Raw genomic sequence first — 13,946 nt, forward strand, 5'->3', positions numbered from 1 at the left:
GTTGGGATTGTATCAGTATAATATCGAACTGATAGAAATAATAATATTTTTAATCTTTTGCCAGTTGCTTTTTGCAAGCTTTATATACTTTTCATGACTGAAGTTTAGATACGAGAATGGATGTATCACGCGTTGCACAGCGGTAAACAAACAAACTAGCGGCTGAATACTATTTTTTTTTGTAAAGTTTTTGGAATATTGCGCGCAGTAACATTTCTCATGAAATATTAAATAAATAATAATTTTGGATATATAGAAACGTGCATATCAAATTCAATTATTAATATTAAACGATATTTTATAGTTTTGTAATATTTTCAGCATACGCGAAAAGTGAAATGTTAGCGCGTAAGGTTGCTGAAATATTGAAATAAGGTTCCATTAATCTTCCGACAATATTATAAAGAAAGGTTTTATTATAAGATTAGTGGTATATACCAGTAACATGATCATTAAAATGTGTAAGTTTGTAATTTCCCTATAATCTTACTGCAATGTTCGGTGCTATGAGGGTGCATATTTAATTTTCTAACAATTGCTTTTTGCAAACTTTATATAATTCTCATGACTGAAAATCAAATACGAGATGAGTGCATAGCGCATCGCATAGCAGTAAACAAACGAACTAGCAGCTGAATACTATTTTTTGTAAAAATTTTGGAATGTTGCGCACAGTAACATTTCTCATGAAATATTAAATAAATAATAATTTTGGATATATGAAAACGTGCACATCAAATTTAATTATTAAGATTAAACAAAATTAATGTTATCAATTAATTGCTAGATAACATATGTAGATATATTCTCTGGAAATCCAAAGGACATCCAAAGGACATATAATAGAGACAGAACAGATATTCTATAGACATTTTGTGGTTATCCAGTGGACATTTATGGGACATTAATATTTATTATAATACTTAAAATTTCTAAATTATATTAAATAGCCTACATAACTGAAGTATTCCTATAATCGCTATATTGGGCCCGCACATAAACATATAGGCTGTTGTTTATAGCTGAATTGGCTGCATTAGTTCAGAGTTTATCGTTTTCCCTCCAATGTGGAGAGAAAAAGATAAACTCTGAACTAGTGTAGCCAATTCAGATATAAAAAACAGACCTATAGTATATCTAGACTGCGTTCGGGGAGCACGCTTTTAACGCTATGAGTGTGCTCTGTTCTTGTTCAACTTTCAATAAAGAACAAAGACAGAGCACGCTCATAGCGCTAAAAGCGTGCTCCCCGAACGCAGCCCTAGACTGAGTATTGAGGAGTGAGAGCCAAGATGCACGTAGAAAGAGACATATTCTGTTCCGTGCCCCTTACGCTCTCTCTCACTTCATGTAGCATAGCGAAAGAGTACGCTATGCTACGTGCGAGCGAGAGAGAATGCAAAGGGCACAAAATAGAGTATGTCCTTTTCTACATTCATCTTTACCTCCACTCCTTAAATAAAGGTAACGCTCGGTCTATACTTAGAGTCCTATATAATCAGAGAGTAGTATAGGTGCCACTATAGCGAGACACAACAAACCCCCACTCCTCCGCCACTGGCGCCGACCCCCTGCTGTGTGCCTGTCTGGGGCCCTCCCCCCTAAGGGTGTCTGTGGAAAAAAAAGAGTGGAGGGGACTCGTGGACGTCTACGAGGCAATATTCCCTTTAAATTTTTTTATTTTTTTATTTTTTTTTTATTTTTTCGGTCGCGTGAACATGCTCGGGCTCGAACCTGGGTCCTCCACATTTCCAGACAGGGTCCTAGTATGCTGGGCTAGCTGAAATCTTATTAGAATAAGGATTAGATGTAGTATTTGTAGAGAGTAGCCCTCCGGCATAGGGGACCCTGCGCTCTGATTGGCTTCCCTATAGTGGCCGGCAGTTTGATTGGATGAGGAGCATTGTTTCTGAGTGAGAGGGAGAAACGCGGCAAAATAACACGTGTGTAAGAATCGGCAAGATGGCGACTATCGAGGATGGAGATATCGTGCAGTATACGCATCTCCGCTTCACCACCCCTACGGAAAAACCGAGAAATGTACGGTATATTTCATCCTCTCCTCCGACTTCTTTGTGAAAATAAAAAATCGGATAAGGTACTGCTAGAATAAAGTAACTGATACGTCGGGGCTGAACACGTGCGTACATGTACGGGTAGGGTTGACGGGGCGATCGAGGTGCACTAGGCAGGTAGACGTTCGGTAACGTCATCGTTGGAGAGGATAGAAAGGGTCATGAAATACGGGTACCTGAGACTGTTTGACACGGAGTCTTAGGACGGAGACTATGACGTCACGGAGACGTCGGGAAGAAAGGATAGGAAAAGAGAAAATGTTTTTACGTAACATTATTTTAAAAATAGTTTTATTTATATTTATTTATATTTCTTACATAAGAATATTATGCTTTGTACAATAAAAAATTATTTTACATAAAAATATTTGTACAATAAAAATTCTTATTTACAATTAAATATAACTATATTGCGTAGCAAAAAAGATTATCTCTTAGCACGAGGGAAAATACGCGAATTCGTTATATTGCAACTTCAAAAACGAGAGTTGAGAAAACAGAGAAGAAAAATTATCGTTCTGCTACATAGCCGTATGGTAACGAACAATGACTATTGATAAATTTACGTTTCATCAATACAGGAGCACATACTTCAGTTTCATAGCGTGTTACCAGCTCATGAAACACAGTACGCCAAATTGCTCTAAACCGTAAGTTTATCGAAGTTCCAGCCGATTCTTCCTCATTTTCTTCATTTGTCCGTACCCTTTCTTTAGCTAACATCAAATTTCTAATACTAAGAAAATTGATTAGTTGAGAGTTTTCAAAATTTAAGGTTATGCCCTTCACTTTGCAGCATTCGTGTGTTCGTCCGTCCGGTGCACGAACAATGTACGCATAAAATTTAGGGCCACCAGATACGAACGTCTCGATATAGCTACCGCGGCCGTAGCTTTCAAGCTCGTCCGTCATATCGCCTAGAAAATTTCCCGTACGTGGTTCATACTCGTTCGGATCACCGCTGTTCACGTAAATACATGAATTCGTATCATAATACATAACGCGACGATCTAATCGCTCTAAATAAGAATATAATTTTAAACGCGTCTGCGCCGTCGTATATGCAGCTATTACAACATTCGTTATCGGTGAGGGAACGACAGCGTCTTGTCGCAATCGCCACGAAACATATATTACCTCGTCGTTTACGGGTAATATGCCGGTTATCTCGTGCTCAGCACTCGTTATCAATGTCTCAAAACGCTGAGGCGTTCTCACGACTTCGGTATTTGGTAAATTGGATCGCTGGCCGAATTTTCCCCAAAAAGAATTTAAGCACAGCTTCGCGACAGAACGTAAACCGGGATTCCGAGTGACGTTACGTTTATCAAGAACGATACCTTCGGTTTTCTCGTACTCCCTCAGATATCGTTCTTTAGCATCGTCGTCGTTTTCCCCGCATTCGCACGGCCATCCACTGGCTTCTTGTTTAAGCTGCAAGAATGTATTTATATATTCGGTGAACAATCCGCCTTGACGTGTCGTATGATCGAATTGGCTAACTTTATATTGCCAAATCTCGCTTACAACTGTCACGAGATAACCCTTTCCGTTGGCCTTGCGTAATTCGCAGGTCACCCACGTACCCTCGAATTCGCGTTCACGAGCATCGTCATGTGTACAGGGCACCTGCGAAAATGTTTCGCAACAACTGCGGCATAAAGCAAAAAGTAATTTTCCCTGCACACGATATGGGAGTACCGGATGAAATAGGTCGCGTGGTGGGAGTACTCTGCAACGTATGAGTCCTTCAATCGTATCGAAATTATAATTCGGTGCCCTTCCGATTATTGCGGAACATTCCTCGCCGACGTAAATATCCGGATGGTCGATTGGGAACAAAGAGGGTACAAAGAGCACACGTATCGTATTTTCTCCGTACCCGTAACCTCATAACGAGTCACGATATTTCCCGGGCGGCCGCCGAAAAATGCATCGCGAAGATCGAGCGGAGATGTTTCCACCATCGGATGATTTTCGAGATATTCGCGCATTTCGTGATTATCGCGTCATAATTTATCAAAATTATTTTTAACAAAAAAATTAATTGTTCAACCAAATCTTTTTTTCATTGTCAATATTATAGATCTAAATTTACTTCCGCGATGTGAAATATCATCCGCTAAGGCTGCATATTTTTCTTCCTATATAAGATGCAAAGATCATCAAGCGAATTATCTTTTCAAATAAACATATTCAAATAATCATCAAGCAAGAGAGTCTTTTCAAATAAACAGTAAGATGTACCGACACTATCTGCGCACGTACAAATTCGATACGATACAACACACAAAAATAATATTGTTTTCTAAAATAATAAATTATTGTTTATTTTACAATCACCAAAACAATGAACAGCTAAAAGCACTTATTAATAATTATAAATTATTTTACTTTAACAATAAATTTGTATTTTTAAATAAATAAATTGAATCAGCAAAAATTGTTCTATTTCACCGAAAAAAGAAGTTTTGTTGTAACATTAAACTTGTTAAATACGTTAAATTTAACAAATTTTTAATTTAATAAAATTTTTATTTGTTAAATTTGTCATATTTAATTTTTAATATTAAATTTGTTTCTTTATTTTGTTATAATATTAAATAATTCATTATAATAGCAAAATATGGACATATTTTTCATATATGCAATAACAACAATTGTATTACTGATTAAAATTCTTTTCCTCTATTAGATCAAAAAACATTTTAATAATTTATAATGATATGTTTATGAAAGTTTACTCTATTTAACTATTGAAAAAAAGTTTTGTTTTCTTACGATATTAAATTACTATTTATACACCTACATTTACATCGCAAAAAATATAACCGATACTTTACTATAAGATTTTGTTATACTATTAGTAAGATTATTTTCATTCTTACCTCTAAAAATTCGGGTTTATAGATATTAATGAACGGTTTCATGCCAACCCTAATTATAAAAATACCTTCTTTAGAATGAAACATATATTGCTCAAGCCATTGTTTGCGTTCTACGATAAGTACATAATTAGATATTTAGTATTACTTTGTTTTTGTGACAAAATTTACTAATTATTATACTGATTTACAGTAAATGACAATTTTTTTCATTTATTAATTCCTTTAAACTTTTTACTAAAAATATATAAACAATATTTGTAAAAGCATATAATAACAATATCTTATGTATAAGATTTTTACCATAGTCCGTTTGCTTCATTAATTTAAATGCCATGCTAAAAGGAAATCTACCGATCTGAGAAATATTTTTGAGCTTTTGTCGAAGAACGTATTGATGATGTACTATCGATATAATTGCGGGAATTATTAAAACTACGAACAAGGCGCACAATATCAAAAAGATTAAGTCCATTTTTGTAGCCTGTAAATATATTAAACAGCCCAAGTTACTAAATATGTAATGCATAAATTATTATAAATACTTTGTAAGATTGAATTTTACACTCACACATTGACAAATATTTTATTGACACGATGTTTATATCATTATTATCTTTATTAATTCAGAAAATTATATAAAGATACTTTATTAAAGAAGATGGAATATAATGTGTATATAAATATATATCATCGAAAATTGAGTATAAAATTAATGTGGTTGAGAATATTTCGTCGGCAAAACATTTCTCGATTATTTCTATGTAACTCGTCCAAATTTGGAATCTGTGTTCATTAATCGAAAGATTCACGAAATAAATTATTTATATTCATGCAATAAATTATTTATATTTTATTTTTCTACCGTATTTCATTGAGATCTTGAAAAAGTTTTGCGGTTTAAAACGTATAATTATTCTTTTTTGCTTCCTCATAGAAGAAGCTTTGTTTTTGTGACAAAATATTTTTTCGAATTTTTTTATGCCAATGTGTTCAAAATGTTCCAAAACGTAAAAAAATTATATTCCTAGAAAATGTATGTATCTGTGTATGTATGTATGTACGGAATGTTTATACAACTCTAACTTCCGCAATTTTTGAGATATCTGATCAAATTTTTTTATATGAATAGATTATTATAAAAGGATGGTTGATTATGAATTTGGTGATAGAGTCAGCATCAGTGAAAGAGTCCATTTTCTATAAAATTTTGAATTTTTTGAAAAATGTTTGTATACGAATTATACTCGAAAATAATTTTCGCAAATTCTGGGATATCGGGTTAAATTTTTTTACATAAATAGAGTATTATCAAAAACGCTGAAAGTGAAGATAATTTCCAGCACGTGCAAAAATGTTTTGGTCAATAATGGAATATTAGTATTGAAACAGTTATCAAGTCATTAAAATGCATTACTGACAGCTCCGTTCTTTTAGAAAATAGCATATTGCTTCTTTATCTTCTATATCTTTTTATTTCGCTCACAAAGTTTCCTCTATGGGGAAGTAAAAATTGAAAAACCCGCTTACTTTAAGGAACTTAAGTTTTGTGAGATAAAATAAAATAATGAGGAAGTAATGCGCAAGTTTCTAATTTGCATGATTTTCAGTTTGTTTAACAATAATTTAAAGATATGATATATATACGTGTTCGCAAAATATTAAAGCAATATTGAATTTCAAATTTTTGATTAAACGTACATTTGCGCATAAGCGCTCCATCATTACTGTTTAATTGAAATATATGTATATAACCGAGTTTCAAAGAATTATAATTTGCAAAATTAAGTATCCGCCCGTATTTTGTTTCATGAGTTTCATTATTAAATTATTACATTTTAACTTTGCACGAATTACTTTGTGTCTTGAAAAAAATAAAAAGCAAAACCACGAATTTTATTTAAATGATACTGAAAAAATGCAAGATTTCGGTACTTACTGTTTGTTACGTTGGAGCAAACAATAATGCTTTGCCAAAATATTTGTCACTTTTAGCAAATATCGCTGCGCTTTACTACTAATTATAAATCATAATTTATCGTGCTTTATATATAAATATAGTATAACTAAATATAATAAAATAACCGAGAAAAAGAGAGAGGAGAAGAATAGATGCTTTAAAAAAGATGTTTTACAATAACTTTTTTTTTAAAGCAGAATATTATATAATTGTTTTTACTTCTTCTCGACACAAGATTCGATCACGAAATGATGCATCTTAATCTTTATTATTCAAGTCTTAATCTTTATTATTTTATCTTATCTTATTTTTATTTTTAATTCTCGTTTTGCGCGACTCGAACCAGCAATATATAATATGCAATGCAATACACACAACGAAACCGTATCACTTATCTTATATGATTTCTCCTCGCAAACATTTGAAATATTTCTATACGATTGTGTGAACTATCCTTTGATAACAATGAGGTACGAGATGTAAACGAGATAAAAACGATAATTGTTTGCATATACATAGTATATCTAATAATAAGTAATAATATACAGGGTGTAACAGAGCGCCGTATCAGCCGTTTTTTTGAGGAAACAACGCATTTTCGTGAAAAATGTTTCATGCAAAAGTTGTAGAGCTTTAAGTGGTGTATTATATAATAATATTAGTATGACCTTGAATAGCATCGTTACATCATGACATTATGTTTATAATTTGCGAGCTTCTTGCGTATTCAGCTGATCATGATTGTTACTTGCCAAATCGGTTACGATAATATTTTATAAATACTTGATTCTTGCTTTATTCTTGACAGAAAATTTTTTACAATCGGTAATCACTGTTAAATTATTGTTCCATTAGTGATGTGTGCACACGTATTAGATAATATACAATACATTTATTGCAATTTTACATTTATTAAGCGCGTTTTGTTGTCTAAATGCGCTTAATTGTTTATTATTCTTTTAATTAAAATATATTTACGTATTTAATTTAAATACTTAAATATTTGAACTAGAAAAAAGATAGTATATTACAATAAAAATCTCGCACGTATTACAATAAGAGAATATAAGTGTTTGAATAAGTCAATAGAATTAAAAAATTAAGTAGTTAAAAAACCTCAAATAATGGATGAGAATCAATAATAAATAAAAATCTAAATCAATTGAAGCCCGGACGCTGTACTTAGAGCATGAACAATAATTATTATCTATCTTTCTTTAGGAATACATTAACTATGTGTTACAAATAGGTCAAACATTTTGACCCACTTCGAGTCCTTTTAAACAAAACTCGGATAAAAAGATTAAGAATTAAGAAAATGCAAGCGGTAAATCCTTTTAAAGCATAGCGACGTAATGATAAATTTAAATGGATAATACGGCACAATAAAATTATACATTATAGCTTAACGCGTTTACAATATGTGTACACATCATTCGATGGAACAAAAAGAAATAATATCGATCCTATTAATAATTAGACTTATCACGCGAATATTATACATAACGAGAACTTATTATACATAACGAGAATTTTTATTGTACAAATATTTTTATGTAAAATAATTTTTTATTGTACAAAGCATAATATTCTTATGTAAGAAATATAAATAAATATAAATAAAACTGTTTTTAAAATAATGTTACGTAAAAACATTTTCTCTTTTCCTATCCTTTCTTCTCGACGTCTCCGTGACGTCATAGTCTCCGTCCTAAGACTCCGTGTCAAACAGTCTCAGGTACCCGTATTTCATGACCCTTTCTATCCTCTCCAGCGATGACGTTACCGAACGTCTACCTGCCTAGTGCACCTCGATCGCCCGGTCAACCCTACCCGTACATGTACGCACGTGTTCAGCCCCGACGTATCAGTTACTTTATTCTAGCAGTACCTTATCCGATTTTTTATTTTCACAAAGAGGTCGGAGGAGAGGATGAAATATACCGTACATTTCTCGGTTTTTCCGTAGGGGTGGTGAAGCGGAGATGCGTATACTGCACGATATCTCCATCCTCGATAGTCGCCATCTTGCCGATTCTACACACGTGTTATTTTGCCGCGTTTTTCCCTCTCACTCAGAAACAATGCTCCTCATCCAATCAAACTGCCGGCCACTATAGGGAAGCCAATCAGAGCGCAGGGTCCCCTATGCCGGAGGGCTACTCTTTACAAATACTACATCTAATCCTTATTCTAATAAGATTTCAGCTAGCCCAGCATACTAGGACCCTGTCTGGAAATGTGGAGGACCCAGGTTCGAGCCCGAGCATGTTCACGCGACTGAAAAAATAAAAAAAAATAAAAAAATTTAAAGGAAAAATTGCCTCGTAGACGTCCACGAGTCCCCCCCACTCTTTTTTTTCCACAGACACCCTTAGGGGGGAGGGCCCCAGACAGGCACACAGCAGGGGGTCGGCGCCAGTGGCCGAGGAGTGGGGGTTTGTTGTGTCTCGCTATAGTAGCACCTATACTACTTCAGAGCAACATCGTTACCCCCACCATGCTTCCCATGGTCGCCATGTTGGTCCCGCAGCTATCCATGTGTAATCTAAAATGTCTTCAAAATGTCTCAGAGATATTCAAAATGTTTTTATTAGAAAATAATATTTAAACTACGTATATAGGTTGTTTCAGAACAACCTTCCGTCCTTAAAATGATGTATTCCTGATACAATTCTGACAATTTTTCCTTTACCAAAATTTGAATTGAAGCGTAATTTTTGAATTATAAATATAAATAGTTAGCAAATTACGCGTCGAATACAGAAGGCAGGCAGAAGCGGCGCAACGCGCCGCAGCTGACCGTCCGACGTGAGATTACCACCGCATGAGTGAATTATATGTTTTTCAAAAAACTTCATGATCTCGTATAGTGGCCATACTACTCGATTAGATTCCACTTCCACTTCTTGTCTCATTTTGTTTTTGTTTTCTTCCCTTTGAATACCTTTCTCTTAAACGAGTCCATCGAAGTTGACATTGGTTTACTTAAAAAATTATAAAGATGTTAATTGAATCTTTAATGTAATAATCATTGCAATAAAAATATTCTAAATATTAAAATTGATCTGCCCAGTTGAGACTACTCTTATTATATTCCCGGTTTCTTTTATAAAAAATTAAAAACACGATTAGAAATACTGCTACTTTCCCAGACAGCACAAAACATCCTCAGGATCATCCTGAATATGTCCACGACGGTTCAGGACATTTGTAGGATGTTTTAAGATATTATTATAAATATATTTATAAAAATTTAATATGTATACATAATTATTTTTAGTTGTGTCGGCTATTTAATATAATTTAGAAATCTTAAGTATTATAATAAGTATTAATGTCCTATAAATGTCCACTGGATAATCCCTGGATGTCTATAGGATATATCTGCCTTGTCTATTATATTGGATGTCTTTTGGATTTCCAGAGGACATATATATGTGCAATTAATTGTTAACATTAATTTTGTTTAATATTAATAATTGAATTTGATGTGCACATTTTCATATATCGAAAATTATTATTTATTTAATATTTCATGAGAAATGTTACTGTTCGCAACATTCCAAAAACTTTACAAACAATAGTATTCAACCGCTAGTTCGTTGATTTACCGTTATGCGACACGCGAACTCGTATTTGAGATTTGGTCATGAGAATTATATAAAGCTTGCAAAGAGCAACTGACAGAAAATTACAAATGTAATTATTTTCTATCAGTTCAATTTTTGATGCAATCCCAACATAGGGAATTCAGATATTGGATTGTTTAGAAAATATTACACTACTCAAACCCGGGAGCCAAACCTAAAATATTCATGTATAGCACGAAAGCCTCAAATATTAAAGAACGGTGAACTATTTTTAATATTAGATTTTTAATATTGGCAGTAAATAACAAAACATAATTTTAATTTATATTTAAATTTTAAAATTTGCTCCTTGAAACATACGAAAAATATCCCTAACATATCCTATAAAAATCCTTAGGATGTTCCACAGGATCTCCCTGGATTCTCCAGAGGTTAATATATGGCTATCATTTATTCTTCCTCAGGACATCCACAGAAGATCTGAGGATTACAATGGGATATCCTGAGGATATCCTACATGTATGTCCTGGATGCCCTTTGGACGTCCTAAGGACATCCTTGTGCTGTCTGGGTATTGAAGGATTATCACATATGTGTAAACGAGTCGGAACATTTTCAAAATTGTCGTTAAGGCTGTTAATGGTTTCAAAACTTTGAAACTATCCCTATTATAAATTTTGTGCAATGTACGAGTTTCTATTTTATAAATTAATGTTATGTAAATGAACGCAACATGAAAATATTACAAGTGTAGTAGTTTATAATCGAGATTTGTAATGTAGTTGTTATCTAAAGTTTTTTAATAAAGATACAAAGTATAATATATGATAAGATTATTATTTAAAAAATAATTTAAAACAAAAGAATAGCAAACATTCAAAATAATGTTGATAGTCAATGTTCTAAATAGTCAACATCTTCACGAGTTGTACGATTAAAATGATCCTCTCGTGATGTATGCTTCTTGCCACGAAACTGCGCCTTCTGGAGAAATGAAATACTTGGCAAGCGTGTCACGTAAGGTAATATTCTTGCATGTAGCCTTATTAGCTCCCATTCTTCCCATGTTTTTAAAGGTGACATTCTCTTCGCATTGTCTCCACTGTCCAGATATGACATTTCCTTCGTTGTCCCATGTATCAGCATAATTTGGTATCAGCATAATTGTACATAGCATTTTCTGCTTTTGACATTAATTCTGATTTCCGGAGAAAGTTATGAAGACACAATCCTGCACACACAATCCATTCTGCAGTATCAATATGTGCAATAATAGTTGATCGGAAGATTCGCCAACGACTGGCCAGAATTTTAAAAGAGTTTTCAATAACACGACGTGCTCGAGAAAGACGATAATTGAAAGTTTTTTGTGTTTTGTTTGACTTACTTGCAGGATATGGTCGCATAATATATAGCTCTTTAAAGGAAACGCTTCATCTGCAACCATATATGGAAACTTTATGTCAGTTTCCGGTAAACAGCTGTCGTCTGGTATTTCCACTTCGTGTTATCGAAAGCTATTCCAAAAGCCGATTCTTTAAAAACTCCTCCGTCACTTTGTGAACCAAAAGCACCAACATCAACAAGAGTAAAATTGTACTTAGCATCACAAACTGCCATTAATACGATACTGAATGTTTTTTTATAATTAAAGAAACTGGTTCTGGTATTGTGTAAGGAGCTTGTATAACGATGTGCTTCCCATCAATCGCTCCGAAACAATTCGGCATGTTCCACAACTTTTGGAAATCTCGTGAATACCTTTTGAAATCATTCATAGTAGATCTTGGCAAATATATAGGCGATAACTTGTCCCATATAATCTTGCAAGTGTCATGGATAACCTTGCTCACAGTTGATTTTGATATGTAAAAGTTCCATGCAGTTTGCAAACTGCAACCATGAGCAAGATAACTACGAAATTAAATATTCGTGTTATGACAATTCAAAAAACAATAAATTATTGAAAGTATTACAAAATATACTTACTATAAAGTAATATATAATCGATGTTCCGGTGACAGAGGCTCTCGAATACTTCTTTTTGTTAGAGACTCTTGCATTAATTCTAATAATCTTTCGAATTGTAAAACAGTCATTCTAGTAAACTTGAAAAACTGCTCGTCGTCATTGTTTTTAATAAACGAGTAAGAGAGTATGAAAATGACCTTTTTGCTTCCGCTGTAATAACATTGGTCGAACCCAATATTTTCGTTTTGGAGGTTTTTCTTTTTTTTCCGCAATAATTGCAGCATTATTGTAGCCAAATTAACAGCCACAAGAGTTGTTCTAACACGCTGAATATCCATTAATAAACAGCGAAATTACAACACTTTGTAAAAGTTAAAATAGCATAGAGGTTAGAATCAATTCAAACACAATTCACGTTACGGGATTACGGTTCGTTATGTTATGTTACGTTACAAGTGTAGACTGCCATTGTAGACGATAGGAGACGATTTCTTTACGGTTACAGTCTTTACGGTTAAGCTTACGGATACAGTCTTTACGGTTACGGTTACGGATCTTCATTGGACCCGCGCCTTTTAGTTTGCACGTAGGATTCACTATTCACTACGGGACCAAGATGGCGGCCCAGTGCAAGCGGAACCAGTGGAACGTCCACAGACTTCTATAAAACTACTACTAGACCGCTAATTCCCTTATATACTGACCGAAAAATTGAACCCGAAAAGTATGTATCACGTATGAGAAATAAACATCTACACATACGTGATCTAAGTAGGAATCATATGTGTATGTGTGTGTGCGTATGTGTTGTGTACATATTTTTCGGGGCCATGATTCGCAGGAATTAGCGGTCTAGTATTATATAGAAGTCTGTGGGAATGCCATTGTCGCCTTTCTGATTATATAGAACCATAGACATAGTATATCTAGATTATAGACATAGTATATCTAAACCGAGCGTTTGCCTTTATTTAAGGAGTGAGGGTAAAGATGCACGTAGAAAAGGACATACTCTGTTTCATGCCCCTTGCGTTCTCTCTCGCTCACACGTAGTATGACAAAAGAGAGTGCTATGCTCTGTGCGAGCGAGAAAGAATGCAAGGAGCACGAAACAGAGTATAGCAGGGAGCACACACTTTTACATAAGCGCATAGTCATAAACATAAGGAAATTGATTGATCAATTTTGTTATGCATAAGAAAATGGATCAATCAATTTTCTTATGCTTGTGGTTATGCGTTTATGTAAAAGTGTGTGCTCCCCGCTTACGTCCTTTTCTACGTGCATCTTTACCCCCACTCCTTAAATAAAGGCAAACGCTCGCTAGATATACTGTGTGTATGTATAGAACTCTACGCACCATTATGCGGCATCTATACAATAGAGATTTTAAGCCTTAAGCTTTAAGAAATTGACCAATCACAGTCGAGTATTTTTCTCATACTCGACTGTGATTAGTCAA

General features: G+C 33.8%; 2 protein-coding genes across 2 annotated transcripts in view; one reads left to right on the forward strand and one right to left on the reverse strand.

Annotated features, from left to right (window-relative positions):
- Nucleotides 1-13,946, forward strand: part of Cow (Proteoglycan Cow) — a 759,293-nt gene that overhangs the window by 27,821 nt on the left and 717,526 nt on the right. The gene's annotated exons all lie outside the window — the stretch shown is intronic.
- Nucleotides 12,133-12,612, reverse strand: LOC138936522 (uncharacterized). The gene is made up of 2 exons (XM_070301964.1): nucleotides 12,503-12,612; nucleotides 12,133-12,427 (listed from the first exon to the last, which is right to left on the reverse strand). Exons 1-2 carry the CDS (start codon nucleotides 12,610-12,612, stop codon nucleotides 12,133-12,135), a joined length of 405 nt encoding a protein of 134 aa, XP_070158065.1.

This window comes from Polyergus mexicanus, unplaced genomic scaffold, assembly GCF_030449975.1.
Source record: "Polyergus mexicanus isolate NDT 795.1 unplaced genomic scaffold, iyPolMexi1.0 SCAF_9, whole genome shotgun sequence".
NCBI classification, from domain to species: domain Eukaryota; kingdom Metazoa; phylum Arthropoda; class Insecta; order Hymenoptera; family Formicidae; genus Polyergus; species Polyergus mexicanus.

Excerpts from the sequence above, each read along its gene's own strand:
- LOC138936522 (XM_070301964.1), bottom strand. The coding sequence starts at position 12,612 with ATGACTGTTTTACAATTCGAAAGATTATTAGAATTAATGCAAGAGTCT. Across the intron at positions 12,428-12,502 it reads CGATTATATATTACTTTATA|TTATCTTGCTCATGGTTGCA; the intron begins GTAAGTATATTT and ends TTAATTTCGTAG.